The following is a 17,302-nucleotide window of genomic DNA, read 5'->3' as shown; positions in this document are numbered from 1 at the left end:
CTGTCAGTTATGTCATCTCCCCTGTACTAAGTTTCCCTGGGTCATGAATCCTGTCTGCGTGGTTATGTTTAGTTCTTGTCATGTCTAATTTCCATGTTTCCTGTTTTACTTTGTAAGTCTGTATTCATTGTCAGTGTATTCAGTTGCACCCTCCTGTCCTGTCGTTAGGTTCATGTGTGTCAGCTGTGATCCCATGTGTGGCCACTTCCCCTGATCATCCCTCATGTGTATTTAGTCTCTGTGTTTCATGTAGTCTGCGTCGCGTCGTCTGTGTTATCTCCCCTACCCCTTGTCATAGTTTCCCAGCCTTAACTAGTCCTAGTTTGTACTTTGTTTAGCCATAGTTTTCCCAGTCTATGTTCAGGTTTTCCCTCAGTTGCTTTGCTGCCTTGTTCCTTAAGTTTTCGGCCCTAAATAAAGGCTCGCCTTCTGTTAAGTCCGGTTTTGTGTCCTCACCTCTGTTTGCTAGTGATGGGACGTTCTGTATCGAGGCGTGTGTCGAGTAATGGAGGGGGCGTTTCCGCGAAGCGCGTATCGAGGCTTGCTTCATTTATGGGAGGAGCTGAAAATGATGACGTCCGAAGCCTCGCTGCCCGGCTGTACCACGTGACTGGTTCATGAAGTGGTTCGAACTTTGCCGCGAGATATGACAGCGATATAAACCCCTCAGACTTCATTCAAAAATGTGGGTGTTTGATGGAGAGTTGCGGTTAGTGAGAGTTTGGAGACCGTATGGAGGTTTATGAGAGTGAGGAAAGTCAGGAGAGAATGGAGCCAGCTAAGAAGAGGAGGATGTCCTCCCCTGTGTGGGAACATTTTGATCTTATTCCTCCCAACAAGGTATGTAAATTTCTACAGAAGATGTATTTTCGTGATACTGATGGTGCAATACAATTTATGTTGAGCTGTCTTGACTTTTGTACAAGGTGAAGTGTTTGCTATGTGCCAGGGAGCTGGGATATAACAGCAACACCTCATCCATGCTTAGGCACTACAGAGCTTTGCATGAGAATAAGGGGGACACCGATCGTGGAGCAAGACCAGGTGAGCCATCAAATGCAATGATAATATAGCATGCAGTAATGTTACTAAATGATATAACAATATTATACAACTGTTATAAGTTACGTGTGTGATATTTATATTTGTGCTTTATCTTTATTGTCTTTCCTCAGGAGAACAATCTCAAATAGATGAAGACCTGGTCAGCATGGTGATTGAGGACTCCCAGCCATTTAGCATTGTGGAGGACAAAGGATTCAAAAGATTTGTTAAATCATTAAATCCTAGCTATGTTCTCCCCACTAAAAAGGTCATAAAAGCAGTGAAAATTTAGTTTTTACAGAATAAAATGTGAACAGGCAGGACTGAGGCTCAAAGCCTCAGTGTGTAGCTGTCCATACCTCAACGTTACAAAAGCACAACCACTGTCCACACCCCAACCACACCTCACCTCACAGTAAATGATCATTTCCATTTCAAGCATTTCCAAATAATCATTTCCCATACTGCCACTATAAATATACACAGTATACACTACAATATACATGTTTTACACACTCCTTTTGTTGTTGACATTTACAGGCTGTGTGCAAAATGCCACACTCTTCAAATTCATGCCAGCTATTATTTTTACGTCCAGTAGGTGTCCTGCTAGAGCAAATGAAGCTTCATGAAGCTTCGCGTTGGGGTGAACCAATTGGATGAAAAGCTTCAGTGCTTCATCTGCCCATCACTACTGTTTGCTCTTGGGTCCTCCACTCACTCCACACGGTCTGCCACGGCGGTCCGTGACAGAAGGTGATAAGTAAATAGCATTAGCAGACAATTGAAGTTCTTTTTAAGCATACTTTATTGCTAGCATCTCCCTTTTACCATAAAACAATCAATCAGGCATGCAAAAATCCCACTGGCTTTATACAAGACTTTGCCCACACCTGACCTCGTTAGTCCCTACCATTGAACAAAATAGGTCAAACCAAATAATACAATTCTAAACAAAGAACAGGAATAAAGTCATGCATGAAACTGACAAACTCATTTACTCAACTAAATAGTTTGTAAAGTAAAACACTGCATACAATATAACTCAAAAGGCTACTTTAAAGAAAACAAACAATACTATACAAAATGAAAAACCCTCCATTTGGTTACACCCGGTGATCCAATCATTGACCTCATGACCCTATATAAACAGGAAGTAGTGGGCGGCCCGTCCCATACACCTGTCTCACATATAGGACCTGCAAGCACAACATGGACACCATGGTAAGTATAACCAAAGCAACATAAAGAAACATAATTTACTAGACATGTGCCTGTAAACAGAAGAGAATTCAGATGATCTGATGGTTAGTAGTGTTTGCTTTAAAACACATGCATGGATGTAAAGAATGTAACTACTGCTACCACAAACAAAACCCGGGATATTGTGTGTTAAGAGAAGTTACACCAGCAATGTCTAAATTAAAGCATTATGGCTGACTGTAAAATAACAGAACACAGAATAACAATATACGCAAGTGACAAATGGCAAATGAATTCTGTCCTAGCCACTTTGTCACAGGCCTCAGCTAAAAACAGTGGCCCTGGTGAAATGTGGATGTTATTGGCCAGCACCACAGGCCCTGGTGTGGTGATGATGGAATCACAGGAAGCACTGTCCCTGGTGTAATGTGGGTGGCCCCAGCCAACAACACTGGCCCTGGTGAAATGTGGATGGTATTGGTCAGCACCACACACCCTGGTGTAATGTGAATGTCCTGAGCCAACACCACTGGCCCTGGTGAATTGTGCATGATATTGGTCAGCACCACAGGCCCAGGTGTATTGTGGATGGCATCAGCAAGTAGCACAGGCCCTGGTGTGGTGATGATGGCCGCACAAGAAGAACTGTCCCTGGTGTAATGTGGATGTCCTCATCCAACAGTACAGGCCCTGGTGTGGTGAAGATGGCCTCACAGGAAGCACTGTGCCTGGTGTAAAGTGTATGGCCTCAGCCAACAACAGTGGCCCTGGTGAAATGTGGATGGTATTGGCCAGCACCACAGGCCCTGGTGTGGTGATGAATGAATCAAAGGAAGCACTGGCAGTGGTGTAATGTGGATGGCCTCAGCCAACAACACTGGGCCTGGTGAAATGTGGATGGTATTGGCCAGCACCACAGGCCCTGGTGTAATGTGGATGGCCTCATCCAGCACCACAGGCCCCTATGTTTTGTGGATGTCATCAGGCAGAAACACAAGCCCTGGTGAAATGTGGATGGTTTCGGACAACACCACAGGCCCGCGTGTAATGTGGATGGCCCCTGACAGTAACACAGGCAGTGGTGTGGTGAAGATGGCCTCACAGGAAGCACTGTCCCTGGTGTAATGTGGATGGTAGAAGCCAACAACAGTGGCCCTGGTGAAATATGGATGGTATTGGTCAGCACCACACACCCTGGTGTAATGTGGATGGCATCAACGAGCAACAGAGGCCCTGGTCGGGTGAAGATGGCATCACAGGAAACACTGTCCGTGGTGTAATATGGATGGTAGAAGCCAACAACAGTTGCCCTGGTGATATGTGGATGGTATTGGCCAGCACCAAAGGCCCTGGTGTAATGTGGATGGCCTCAGCCAACAGTATAGGCCCTGGTGTGGTGAATATGGCCTCACAGGGAGCACTGTCCCTGGTGCAATGTGGATGGCGTCTGCCAGCAACACAGGCAGTGGTGTGGTGAAGATGGCTTCACAGGGAGCACTGGCCCTGGTGAAATGTGGATGGCATCAGCCAGTAGCACAGGCCTTTGTATGTTGTGGATGGGATCAGCCACCAACACAGGCCCTGGTGAAATGTAAATGTCCTCAGCCAGTAGCACAGGCCCTTTTGTAATGTGGATGGCCTCATCTAACAACACTGTCCCTGGTGAAATATGGATGGTATTGGACAGCACCACACACCCTGGTGTAATGGCCATAGCCAACACTACTTGATCTGGTGAAATGTGCATGAAATGGTTCAGCACCACAGGCCCAGGTGTAATGTGAATGGCATTAGCCAAAAGCACAGGCCCTGGTAAAATGTGGATGACCTCAGCCAACAACACTGGCCCTGGTGAAATGTGGATCGCATCATCCAGTAACACAAACCCTGGTGAAATGTGGTTGTTTTCGGCCAACAACACAGGCCCTTGGGTAATTTGGATGGCTAGCAGCACAGACCCTGGACTGGTGAAGATGGCCTCACAGGAATCACTGGCCCTGGTGAAATGTGGATGGTATTAGCCAGCACAACAGGCCCTGGTGCAATTTGAATGTCCTCAGCCAACACCACTGGCCCTGGTGTATTGTGGATGGCATCAGTCGTCAACACAGGCCCTCGTGAAATATAGGTGGCCTCAGCCAGCAGCACAGGCCCTACTGCAATGTGAATGGCCTCAGCCAGCAACACAGTCCCTGGTGTAATGTTAATGTCCTCATCCAACCCCATGGCCCCGGTGCAATGTGGATGGCCTCAGCCAGCAGCACAGGACCTGGTGTTATGTGGATGGCATAATCTAACAACACTGGCCCTTGTGAAATATGGATGGTATGGTAAGCACCACACACCCTGGTGTAATGTGGATGGCCTTAGCTTACACCACTGGCCCTGGTGTAATGTGCATGATATCGGCCAGCATCACAGGCCCTAATGTGGATGGCATCAACGAGCATCAAAGGCCCTGGTGGGGTAAAGATGGCCTCACAGGAAGCACAGGCCCTGGTGTAATGTGGATGGTAGAAGCTGGCGTCACAGTCTCTGGTGTAATGTTGATGGCCTAAGCCAACAACAGTGGCCCTGGTGAAATGTGGATGGTGTTGGCCAGCACCAGAGGCCCTGGTGTAATTTGAATGGCTTAGGCCACCAGCACAGGCCCTCGTGTGGTGAAGATGGCCTCACAGGAAGCACTGTCCCTGGTGTAATGTGGATGGCCTCAGCAAACAACACTGGCCTTGGTAAAATGTCGATGGTATTTCCCAGCACCACAGGCCCTGCTGTAATGTAGATGGCATCAGCCAGTACAACAGGCCCTTGAGTATTGTGAATGGCATCAGCCAGCAACACAGGCCCTTGGGTAATATGGAAGGCTAGCAGCACAGGCCCTTGTGTAATGTGGATGGTATTGGCTAGCACCACAGGCCCTGGTGTAATGTGAATGTCCTCAGCCATGACCACAGGCCCTGATGAAATGTAGTTGGCCTCAGCCATGACCAAAGGCCCTAGTGAAATGTAAATGTCCTCAGCCAGTAGCACAGGCCCTGTTGTAATGTGGATGGCTTCATCTAACAACTCTGTCGCTGGTGAAATATGGATGGGATTTGTCAGCACCACACACCCTGGTGAAATGTGCATGATATCGGTCAGCACCACAGGCCCAGGTGTACCTTTCACCAGAGCGCATGTTGCCGGCTGAGGCCATCTACATTTCACCAGGGCCTGGCTGCTGTCTGAGGCCATTCACATTACACCAAGGCCTGTGCTTCCTGTGAGGCCATCTTCACCACACCAGGGCCTGTACTGTTGGATGAGGCCATCCACATTACACCAGGTACAGTTCTTCCTGTGTGGCAATCATCACCAAACCAGGGCCTGTGGTGCTGGATGAGGCCATCCACATTTCACCAGGGATTGTGTTGCTGGCTGATGCGTTCCACAAAACACAAGGGCCTTTACTACTGGCTGAGGATATTCACATTACACCAGGGCCTGTGGTGCTGGCCAATATAATCCACGTTTCACCAGGGCCACTGTTTTTGGCAAAGGCCATACACAGTGCTTCCTGTGAGGCCATCTTCACCACACCAGGGCCTCTGCTGCTCGTTGATGCCATCCAGATTACACCTGGGCCTGTGGTGCTGACCGATATCATGCACATTTCACCAGGGTGTGTGGTGCTGACGAATCCTATCCATATTTCACCAGCGACAGAGTTGTTAGATGAGGCCATCCACATTACAACAGGGCCTGTGCTACTGGCTGAGGACATTTACATTTCACCAGGGCCTGTGGTCATGGCTGAGGCCAACTACATTTCATCAGGGCCTGTGGTCATGGCTGAGGACATTCACATTACACCAGGGCCTTTGGTGCCGGCTGATACCACCGACATTTCACCAGGGCCAGTGTTGTTTGCTGAGGCCATCCACATTACACCAGGGACAGTGCTTCCTGTGAGGCCATCTTCACCACACCAGGGACTGTGCTGTTGGCTGAAACCATCCACATTACATCAGGGCCATTGGTCCTTGCCGATGTCATCCACATTTCACCAGGGCCAGTGGTGTTGGCTAAGGCCATCCACATTACACCAAGGTCTGTGGTGCTGGCCATTACCATCCACATTTCACCTGGGCCAGTGTTGGTAGATGAGGCCATCCACATTACAACAGGGCCTGTGCTACTGGCTGAGGCCATCCACATTATACCACGGCATGTGCTCCTTGTGAGGCTATCGTCAACACACCAGGGCCTGTATTGCTGGCTTAGGCCATCCACATTGCACCAGGGCTAGTGCTCCCTCTGAGGCCAACTTCACGAAAGCAGGGCCTGCACTACTGTATGAGGTAATCTACATTTTCACCAGAGCCTGTGTTGCTGGCTGATGTGATCCACATTGGAAGGGAGACTCGGCTTCGCACCTTTCATTCACCCGTAGCTAGCCAGGCCCCTGTAATTGGTGCAGCCGAAGATAGCGTAGGCCCCGCTAGCTGTTCCCCGGCAGACCCCAAGCAGCTGGGGAAAGAGGGCGGCTGGGTGACGGTGAGGAGGAAGCATAGTCCTAAACAGAAGCCCCAGGTACACCACCAACCTGTTCATGTGTCTAACTGTTTTTCCCCACTCGGCGACACGCCCGCCGGGGGTCAAACTCTGGTAATTGGTGATTCTGTTCTCAGACATGTGAAGCTAGAGACACCGGCAACCATAGTCAATTGTCTTCCAGGGGCCAGAGCAGGCGACATTGAAGGAAATGCAAAACTGCTGGCTAAGGATAAACGTAAATTCAGTAAAATCATAATTCACGTCGGCAGTAATGACACCCGGTTACGCCAATCGGAGGTCACTAAAAGCAATATTGAATCGGTGTGCAACTTTGCCAAAACAATGTCAGATTCTGTAGTTTTCTCTGGTCCCCTCCCCAATCAGACCAGGAGTGACATGTTTAGCCGCATGTTCTCCTTAAATTGCTGGCTGTCTGAGTGGTGTCCCAGAAACGATGTGGAATTCATAGATAATTGGCAAACCTTCTGGAGGAAACCTGATCTTGTTAGGAGAGACGGCATCCATCCCACTTTGGATGGAGCAGCTCTCATTTCTAGAAATATGGACAAATTTATTAAACCCCCCCCCAAAATATGACTATCCAGAGTTGGGACCAGGAAGCAGAGTTGCAGTCTTACACGCATCTCTGCAGCTTCTCTCCTCCTGCTTATTTGAAGAGTTTCAGTCAGGTTTCAGAGCTCATCACAGCACAGAAACAGCTTTAGTGAAGGTTACAAATGATCTTCTTATGGCCTCTGACAGTGGACTTATCTCTGTGCTTGTCCTGCTAGACCTTAGTGCAGCATTCGATACTGTCGACCATAATATCCTATTAGAGCGATTAGAACATGCTGTAGGTATTACAGGTACTGCACTGCAGTGGTTTGTATCATATCTATCTAATAGACTCCGATTTGTACATGTAAATGGAGAGTCCTCTTCACACACTGAGGTTAATTATGGAGTTCCACAGGTTCAGTGCTAGGACCAATTCTGTTTACATTATACATGCATCCCCTAGGCAGCATCATTAAAAGACATAGCATACAATTTCACTGCCATGCAGATGACACCCAGCTCTATCTGTCCATGAAGCCAGATAACACACACCAATTAGTTAAACTGCAGGAATGTCTTAAAGACATAAAGACCTGGATGGCCGCTAACTTTCTGCTTCTTAATTCAGATAAAACTGAGGTTATTGTATTCGGCCCTGAAAAGCCTAGAAATATGGTATCTAACCAGATTCTTACTCTGGATGGCATTACCTTGGCCTCCAGTAACGCTGTGAGGAACCTTGGAGTAATTTTTGACCAGGATATGTCCTTCAACGCACGTATTAAACAAATATGTAAGACTGCGTTCTTCCATTTGCGCAACATCTCTAAAGTTAGAAAGATCCTGTCTCAGAGTGACGCTGAAAAACTAGTTCATGCTTTTATTACTTCCAGGCTGGACTACTGCAATTCATTATTATCAGGATGTCCAAAAAACTCGCTGAAAAGCCTTCAGCTAATCCAAAATGCTGCAGCAAGAGTACTGACAGGGACTAGAAAGAGAGAGCATATTTCTCCTGTTTTGGCTTCCCTTCAAACCCAGAATTGAATTCAAAATCCTGCTCCTCACATACAAGGTCTTGAATAATCAGGCCCCATCTTATCTTAATGACCTTGTAGTACCATATCACCCCATTAGAGCACTTAAGGCACTGATCCTGAATCCTCCCGTAGTTATGCTGCGATAGACGTAGGCTGCCGGGGATTCCCATGATGCATTGAGTTTTTCCTTTCCAGTCACCTTTCTCACTCACTATGTATTAATACAGCGGTCCCCAACCCCCGGGCCTCGGTACCGGTCCGTGAGTCGTTTGGTACCGGGCCACGAGAGTTGAGAGTTGAGGCTCAGGTGTGAAATGTATGGTTTTCAGGATTTTTATCGTTTTTTTTAGCGTTATTTTGTTATCGTTTTTTTCGTTAACTCTGTTTTCCTGGGTCTTTTCACGTGTGTTATGAATAAATCTTCCTTTTTACGGTACCGGTACTAGGCCGGTCCGTAAAAATATTGTCGGGCATGAACCGGTCCGTGGTGCTTAGGGACCGCTGTGTTAATAGACCTCTCTGCATTGAATCATATCTGTTATTAACCTCTGGCTCTCTTCCACAGCATGTCTTTTATCCTGTCTTCCTTCTCTCACCCCAACCGGTCGCAGCAAATGGCCCCGCCCCTCCCTGAGCCTGATTCTGCTGAAGGTTTCTTCCTGTTAAAAGGGAGTTTTTCCTTCCCACTGTCACCAAAGTGCTTGCTCATAGGGGGTCATATGATTGTTGGGTTTTTCTCTGTATCTATGAAGCCCCTTGAGGCGACTTTTGTTGTGATTTGGCGCTATATAAATAAAATTGAATTGAATTGAATTACGGACTAAACCTGGGACATTTGTGGCCCCAGTGCATGTGCCCTATCTGCCTTGTTGGTGTCCTTGATTTTTAAAAGTAAAATGTCTTATTATGCTATAAATAAAGCCAGAGAGTGAAATCTGTGCTGATCCTAATACAAATACCTGAAGACAAAGTGCCTTGGTTGTTTTCGATTGTTCTTTTCATCAGACATAATAACTACTCAGATCTCCTGGACTTCTTTCTTTCTTTCTTTCTTTCTTTTCATTCCTGAAGACATGCACATCTTCAGGAACAAAGCTACAACCCAGATGACATTGTCAAAAGTGTCTTTAACTGAGCTTTGAGAAAAGGTGGACTGCTGAATGAAAGTAAGATTTGCATTTGGTTTGGAAATCAAACTCCTCGACCAATACTTAGTATTCCTTTTCCATATTTTCTAACACACACACACACACACACCAACAGATATTGTGTATATATAAATGGTGAATGCTCATATCGAACATGGGCCAAGTTTCAAATAATGAGGTCAGTATATGTACAAGTAATCCCTGCTCCAAGCACAGAAGTACCACCCACCTGCTATTCAAAACTTCTGAGGAGCAGCCAATAAGACAAAGGTTGGCTCAAAGAGAGGACAGCTAAACTGGCATATTTCAAATGGAAGATAAATTGAAGGACTGCACCAAGACTCAGTATAGGATAAATAAGCATATTTTCAGCAATGGTTCACACAAATTTGCTGTAGTGCACAAATTAAAGTATGGAGCTGGAAATAAACATAATTAGCTCTCTTTAAGGGACTAAAACATCTCTAGATTGTATTTTGAATAGATCATGAGTGGTCCATTTTTTTTGTCATTTGCTATAATAAAATCCCCCTCATAATGTAGTGAAGAGTTGCCAAGGCCATCTATCTGCAGCCGTGGTTTTTAAGATATGGTACTTTTTAAAATACACACAGTGGGACACTGCCATAGACTGGTGACCTGTACAGGGTGTACCTTGCTCAGTTTGTGACAGCTGCTCCAGCCCTTCATGACCCTGAATCAGATACACCATTAAAAAGGAGGTGGATGGATTGACAGGGGATCAGAGGTATGGTGGACTGTAACTAAATAATTAAATAGAAAAAAATTAACTGTAAAAATAAATCTGTTAGGGTGCCTGGGTTCGTTGACCCAAAATTTTGAGTTTTACATTATTATTGAACTTTGATTTTGCCATTATTTATCATTTCTAGTCTTTTGGTTTCTTAGAGTTCTGTCTTCTGGTTTCTGTCTCTGTGTTACATAGTTGTTCTGTCTCCCCCTGTCTGCTGTATCCCCTCGTCAAGTCCGCGTTGTCTGTGTTATGTTTCCTGTTTTACTTTGAAAGTCCATGTCTCATGTTAATGTATCTGGATTTGCTTCCCTTGTCTCGCTACCCTTATTTGTCCCAGCTGTGTTTCTCTGTTGTCTCCCATTCCCTGATGGCTCTCTCTGGGTATGTAAGCCCTGAGTTTTCTTTGGTCTTTGTTGCGATCTCCCTCATCCTATGCTGTGTGTTCTGTTTGGCTGCCTGTGTAAGTTTCTTTTGGTATTCTTGCTTTTGTTATATTTGTGTTTAGCGTTAAAGCTGTTTTGAGTTTACACTTTTACCTCCAAGTGTCTGCACATTGGGTCCACAGTTCCTGCCTGCACACAGCACATGACAAAATCATTGTGTAAAAACAAAACAAAATGCTGTCTTCTTTATTGACCATTTACCGTCAAACACATTTCAACTATAAGCTTCAATCAGTGCAAACCAAAGCCACATCCCCAGATATAGAACCATGGGAGGTTTAAACACTAATTAGTGTGAATGCTTGAAAAGTTAAATCAGAAGAGCAGGCTGTCTTTACACTGTCACCACGTCCATATAATAAACTCCACAGGCATGAAAAATGAGAATTCAGTAGACATGACATATGTGAGTGAAGTTGGGCCCCCCACCTTCTTCAAATCCAACAAAAGTGGTATCAAACGTTTGTGCTACGTTTGTGCTGCAAAAATTGTCGTTTGTGCTGCTATCATTTTAAAGATATTAATCAAAATTTCTAGAGGTCATCAGAGGTCAACCAGCCCCCCCACATTAATTAAATCAAACAAAATGGGTGTCAATCAACTGTGCTACGTTTGTGCTGGTTTGTGCGGCTTCTGTTTTAAAGATATTAATGAAAATGTAAAGGTCAACCAGGCCCCCCCCCCCCCCCCCCCCCCCCCCAACACACACACACACACACACACACACATTAATGGAATCGAACAAAATTGATGTCAAACATTTGTGCTACGTTTGTGCTGGTTTGTTCTGCAAAAATTGTCGTTTGTGCTGCTATCATTTTAAAGATATTCAAGAAAATTTGTAGAGGTCATCAGAGGTCAACCAGCCCCCCCACATTAATGGAATCAAACAAAACTGGTGTCAATCAACTGTGCTACGTTTGTGCTGCAAAAATTTACGTTTGTGCCGCTATCATTTTAAAGAAATCCATACAAATTTCTAGAGGTCATCAGAGGTCAACCAGCCCCCCCACATTAATGGAATCAAACAAAACTGGTGTCAATCAACTGTGCTACGTTTGTGCTGCCTCTGTTTTAAAGATATTAATGAAAATGTAAAGGTCAAAAGGTCAACCAGCCCCCCCACATTAATGGAATGAAACAAAACTGGTGTCAATCAACTGTGCTACGTTTGTGCTGGTTTGTGCTGCCTCTGTTTTAAAGATATTAATGAAAATGTAAAGGTCAAAAGGTCAACCAGCCCCCCCACATTAATGGAATCGAACAAAATTGATGTCAAACATTTGTGCTACGTTTGTGCTGCAAAAATTTACGTTTGTGCCGCTATCATTTTAAAGATATTCAAGAAAATTTGTAGAGGTCATCAGAGGTCAACCAGCCCCCCCCACATTAATGGAATCAAACAAAACTGGTGTCAATCAACTGTGCTGTGTTTGTGCTGGTTTGTGCTGCTAAAATTGTCGTTTGTGCTGCCTCTGTTTTAAAGATATTAATGAAAATGCAAACGTCAAAAGGTCAACCAGCCCCCCCACATCACCCAAATCAAACAAAAGTTGATGTCACAGGTTTGTGCTGCAAAAAATTTTGTTTGTGGTGCTATTATTTTAAAGATATTAATAAAATTCCATCCATCCATCCATTTGCTTATCCTTTTAAGGGTCGCAGGGGGTGCTGGAATCTATCCCAGCTGTCATAGGGCAAGAGGCAGGGTACATCCTGGACAGGTTGCCAGTCTGTCACAGGGCCAACACACAGGGACAGACAACCATTCGCACTCACATTCACACCTATGGGCAATTCGGATTAACCAATTAACCTATCACCAGAAGCTGCATGTCTTTGGAGAGAGCCCGGAGAGAACCCACGCAAACATGGCGAGAGAACCTGCAAACTCCACACAGAAAGACCCTGGCGTGATGGTGGAATTGAACTCAGGACCTTCTTGCTGTGCGGCAACAGTGCTAACCACCGTGCTGCCGTAATAATAACATTAAATAACATTTATGAAGAAATTAAAAGGGGCATGCCAGTAGGTGCGTATCAGTTTATAATTGGATAAGGTGTTTTGAGCCATTAAGCATGTGAGTGAAGTTGGCCCCCCCACCTTCTTCAAATCCAACAAAAGTGGTATCAAACGTTTGTGCTGGTTTGTGCTGCTAAAATTGTCGTTTGTGCCGCTTTCATTTTAAAGATATTAATGAAAATGTAAAGGTCAAAAGGTCAACCAGCCCCCCCACATTAATGGAATGGAACAAAATTGATGTCAAATGTTTGTGCTGGTTTGTGCTGCAAAAATTTACGTTTGTGCTGCTATCATTTTAAAGATATTCAAGAAAATTTGTAGAGGTCATCAGAGGTCAACCAGCCCCCCCCACATTAATGGAATCAAACAAAACTGGTGTCAATCAACTGTGCTACGTTTGTGCTGCAAAAATTTACGTTTGTGCTGCTATCATTTTAAAGAAATCCATACAAATTTCTAGAGGTCATCAGAGGTCAACCAGCCCCCCCACATTAATGGAATCAAACAAAACTGGTGTCAATCAACTGTGCTACGTTTGTGCTGGTTTGTGCTGCCTCTGTTTTAAAGATATTAATGAAAATGTAAAGGTCAAAAGGTCAACCAGGCCCCCCACATTAATGGAATCAAACAAAACTGGTGTCAATCAACTGTGCTACGTTTGTGCTGGTTTGTGCTGCCTCTGTTTTAAAGATATTAATGAAAATGTAAAGGTCAAAAGGTCAACCAGTCCCCCCACATTAATGGGATCGAACAAAATTGATGTCAAACGTTTGTGCTGGTTTGTGCTGCTAAAATTGTCGTTTGTGCCGCTTTCATTTTAAAGATATTAATGAAAATGTAAAGGTCAAAAGGTCAACCAGCCCCCCCACATTAATGGAATGGAACAAAATTGATGTCAAATGTTTGTGCTGGTTTGTGCTGCAAAAATTTACGTTTGTGCTGCTATCATTTTAAAGATATTCAAGAAAATTTGTAGAGGTCATCAGAGGTCAACCAGCCCCCCCACATTAATGGAATCAAACAAAACTGGTGTCAATCAACTGTGCTACGTTTGTGCTGCAAAAATTTACGTTTGTGCTGCTATCATTTTAAAGAAATCCATACAAATTTCTAGAGGTCATCAGAGGTCAACCAGCCCCCCCACATTAATGGAATCAAACAAAACTGGTGTCAATCAACTGTGCTACGTTTGTGCTGGTTTGTGCTGCCTCTGTTTTAAAGATATTAATGAAAATGTAAAGGTCAAAAGGTCAACCAGTCCCCCCACATTAATGGGATCGAACAAAATTGATGTCAAACGTTTGTGCTGGTTTGTGCTGCTAAAATTGTCGTTTGTGCTGCCTCTGTTTTAAAGATATTAATGAAAATGTAAAGGTCAAAAGGTCAACCAGCCCCCCCACATTAATGGAATGAAACAAAACTGGTGTCAATCAACTGTGCTACGTTTGTGCTGCCTCTGTTTTAAAGATATTAATGAAAATGTAAAGGTCAAAAGGTCAACCAGCCCCCCCACATTAATGGAATCGAACAAAATTGATGTCAAACATTTGTGCTACGTTTGTGCTGCAAAAATTTACGTTTGTGCCGCTATCATTTTAAAGATATTCAAGAAAATTTGTAGAGGTCATCAGAGGTCAACCAGCCCCCCCCCCCCCACATTAATGGAATCAAACAAAACTGGTGTCAATCAACTGTGCTACGTTTGTGCTGGTATGTGCTGCAAAAATTGTCGTTTGTGCTGCATCTGTTTTAAAGATATTAATGAAAATGTAAAGGTCAAAAGGTCAACCAGCCCCCCCACAGTAATGGAATTGAATAAAAGCCTTCAGTTTTCAGGCCCCTCTTCTGTGGAACCAGCTTCCAGTTTGGATTCAGGAGACGGACACTATCTCTACTTTCAAGATTAGGCTTAAAACTTTCCTTTTTGCTAAAGCATATAGTTAGGGCTGGACCAGGTGACCCTGAATCCTCCCTTAGTTATGCTGCAATAGACGTAGGCTGCCGGGGGATTCCCATGATGCATTGAGTTTTTCCTTTCCAGTCTCCTTTCTCACTCACTATGTGTTAACAGACCTCTCTGCATTGAATTATATCTGTTATTAACCTCTGTCTCTCTTCCACAGCATGTCTTTTATCCTGTCTTCCTTCTCTCACCCCAACCGGTCGCAGCAGATGGCCGCCCCTCCCTGAGCCTGGTTCTGCCGGAGGTTTCTTCCTGTTAAAAGGGAGTTTTTCCTTCCCACTGTCGCCAAAGTGCTTGCTCATAGGGGGTCATATGATTGTTGGGTTTTTCTCTGTATCTATGAAGCGCCTTGAGGCGACTTATGTTGTGATTTGGCGCTATATAAATAAAATTGAATTGAATTGAATGTTTCATTAGAGTGGGTGTGGCACACTTAATCAAAATGATTTGCCAGTGGGACTGTTTGAGAAAAAAGCCTCATCGGGTGAGGGATTTCTACGTGCGATCAACTTGTCAACTTGTCAAGTCCCAATCCTTGGAAGAAGCAAAGGTCCTAATACGCAGCATTGCTATTGTGGCATTAAGTGAGACAGAAGGCTGTGACAGTTTTGGAAACCCCATTATGTCAGAAGTGTCCAAATCAAATCTGAAAAGAAAAATTGCAGATGAGACTGTCTGTTTCTGATGACAAGGAAGAAGAAGACATTAGATTGGATCCATGCACAGAAATAAACACCGACTTAAGGCAGTGGGTGGCAGATATTTGTGAGAGGAGCAGGTGCCATGCTGAAGATCATGGTGATCGAGACAATATGCACTATCTACCTGAGCTCGTCCCACACCTTTCTGTCTCTTGTGACAGAGAGTCTGTTTCTTAATCATTTGACAAAAACCCTACACAGTATTTTAAAATAGTGTTCTCCAGATCAGAGCTGTAATCTATATAGAACATGGGGTTCAAAGCAAGGAAAAATTGTGTGTTTATCAGTGAAACCTTTAATTTGTGTTAATTTTATCATTATCAATATATGAAATCTTCACCTTAAGGGACTTAATGAATGGTTTCTTCTAAAAATTAGGAATGATTGAGTCATTTCACATCATATGAAAATATTAATTTTTAATACAAATTTGGCCCTACAAAAATGGAAACTCAGTAACAAAGATAATGGAGATTCTCTAAACACGAGCGAATATCACAGTAAAATTGTTGATTGTGATTTACACATTGGATGTATCCTCAGTGATTTGGTACAATTATACAACATTTTATAAGAACTGAACAACTGATGAAACTAATTATAGGCCAATCTCCAACCTTCCTTTCATATCAAAAATCCTTGAAAGAGTAGTTGTCAAACAGCTAACAGATCATCTGCAGAGGAATGGTTTATTTGAAGAGTTTCAGTCAGGTTTCAGAGCTCATCACAGCACAGAAACAGCTTTAGTGAAGGTTACAAATGATCTTCTTATGGCCACTGACAGTGGACTCATCTCTGTGCTTGTCCTGCTAGACCTTAGTGCAGCATTCGATACTGGGTGGCTGTAGCTCAGGTGGCAGAGCAGGTCAGCCACTAATCAGAAGGTCGGTGGTTCGATCCCAGGCTGCCTCCTGGCTGCATGCCAAATATCCTTGGGCAAGATACTAACCCCATGTTTGCCTACTGGTGGTGGTCAGAGGGCCCGGTGGCGCCAGTGTCCGGCAGCCTCGCCTCTGTCAGTGCGCCCCAGGGCAGCTGTGGCTACAATGTAGCTTGCCATTGCCAGTGTGTGAATGTGTGTGTGAATGGGTGAATGACTGAATGTAGTGTAAAGTGCTTTGGGGTCCTTAGGGACTAGTAAAGCGCTATACAAATGCAGGCCATTTTACCATTTAATATCCTATTAGAGCGATTAGAACATGCTGTAGGTATTACAGGTACTGCACTGCAGTGGTTTGTATCATATCTATCTAATAGACTCCAGTTTGTTCATGTAAATGGAGAGTCCTCTTCACACACTGAGATTAATTATGGAGTTCCACAGGGTTCAGTGCTGGGACCAATTCTGTTTACATTATACATGCTTCCCTTAGGCAGCATCATTAGAAGACATAGCATACATTTTCACTGCTATGCAGATGACACCCAGCTCTATCTGTCCATGAAGCCAGATAACACACACCAATTACTTAAACTGCAGGAATGTCTTAAAGACATAAAGACCTGGATGGCCGCTAACTTTCTGCTTCTTAATTCAGATAAAACTGAGGTTATTGTACTCGGCCCTGAAAAGCTTAGAAATATGGTATCTAACCAGATTCTTACTCTGGATGGCATTACCTTGGCCTCCAGTAACGCTGTGAGGAACCTTGGAGTAATTTTTGACCAGGATATCTCCTTCAACGCACGTATTAAACAAATATGTAAGACTGCGTTCTTCCATTTGCGCAACATCTCTAAAATTAGAAATATCCTGTCTCAGAGTGACGCTGAAAAACTAGTTCACGCATTTATTACTTCCAGGCTGGACTACTGTAATTCATTATTATCAGGATGTCCAAAAAACTCACTGAAAAGCCTTCAACTAATCCAAAATGCTGCAGCAAGAG

General features: G+C 44.3%; 1 protein-coding gene across 1 annotated transcript; it reads left to right on the top strand.

Annotated features, from left to right (window-relative positions):
- The first annotated feature begins 583 nt into the window (after positions 1-583).
- LOC147313327 (uncharacterized) lies at positions 584-1,510 on the top strand. Its single transcript, XM_086264342.1, has 3 exons — positions 584-840; positions 927-1,044; positions 1,176-1,510. Exons 1-3 carry the CDS (start codon positions 733-735, stop codon positions 1,334-1,336), a joined length of 387 nt encoding a protein of 128 aa, XP_086120468.1. The 5' UTR covers positions 584-732; the 3' UTR covers positions 1,337-1,510.
- The last annotated feature ends 15,792 nt before the right edge of the window (positions 1,511-17,302 follow it).

The sequence above is a fragment of the Aulonocara sp. 'chitande type north' Nkhata Bay genome, linkage group LG15 (genome assembly GCF_057382095.1).
Source record: "Aulonocara sp. 'chitande type north' Nkhata Bay isolate Kocher_YH1m ecotype deep benthic linkage group LG15, A_spYH_male_GT1.1, whole genome shotgun sequence".
Taxonomy (NCBI): Eukaryota; Metazoa; Chordata; class Actinopteri; order Cichliformes; family Cichlidae; genus Aulonocara; species Aulonocara sp. 'chitande type north' Nkhata Bay.
Note: the sequence above shows the minus strand (reverse complement) of the source record. Positions and strands in the feature narration are given on the sequence as shown.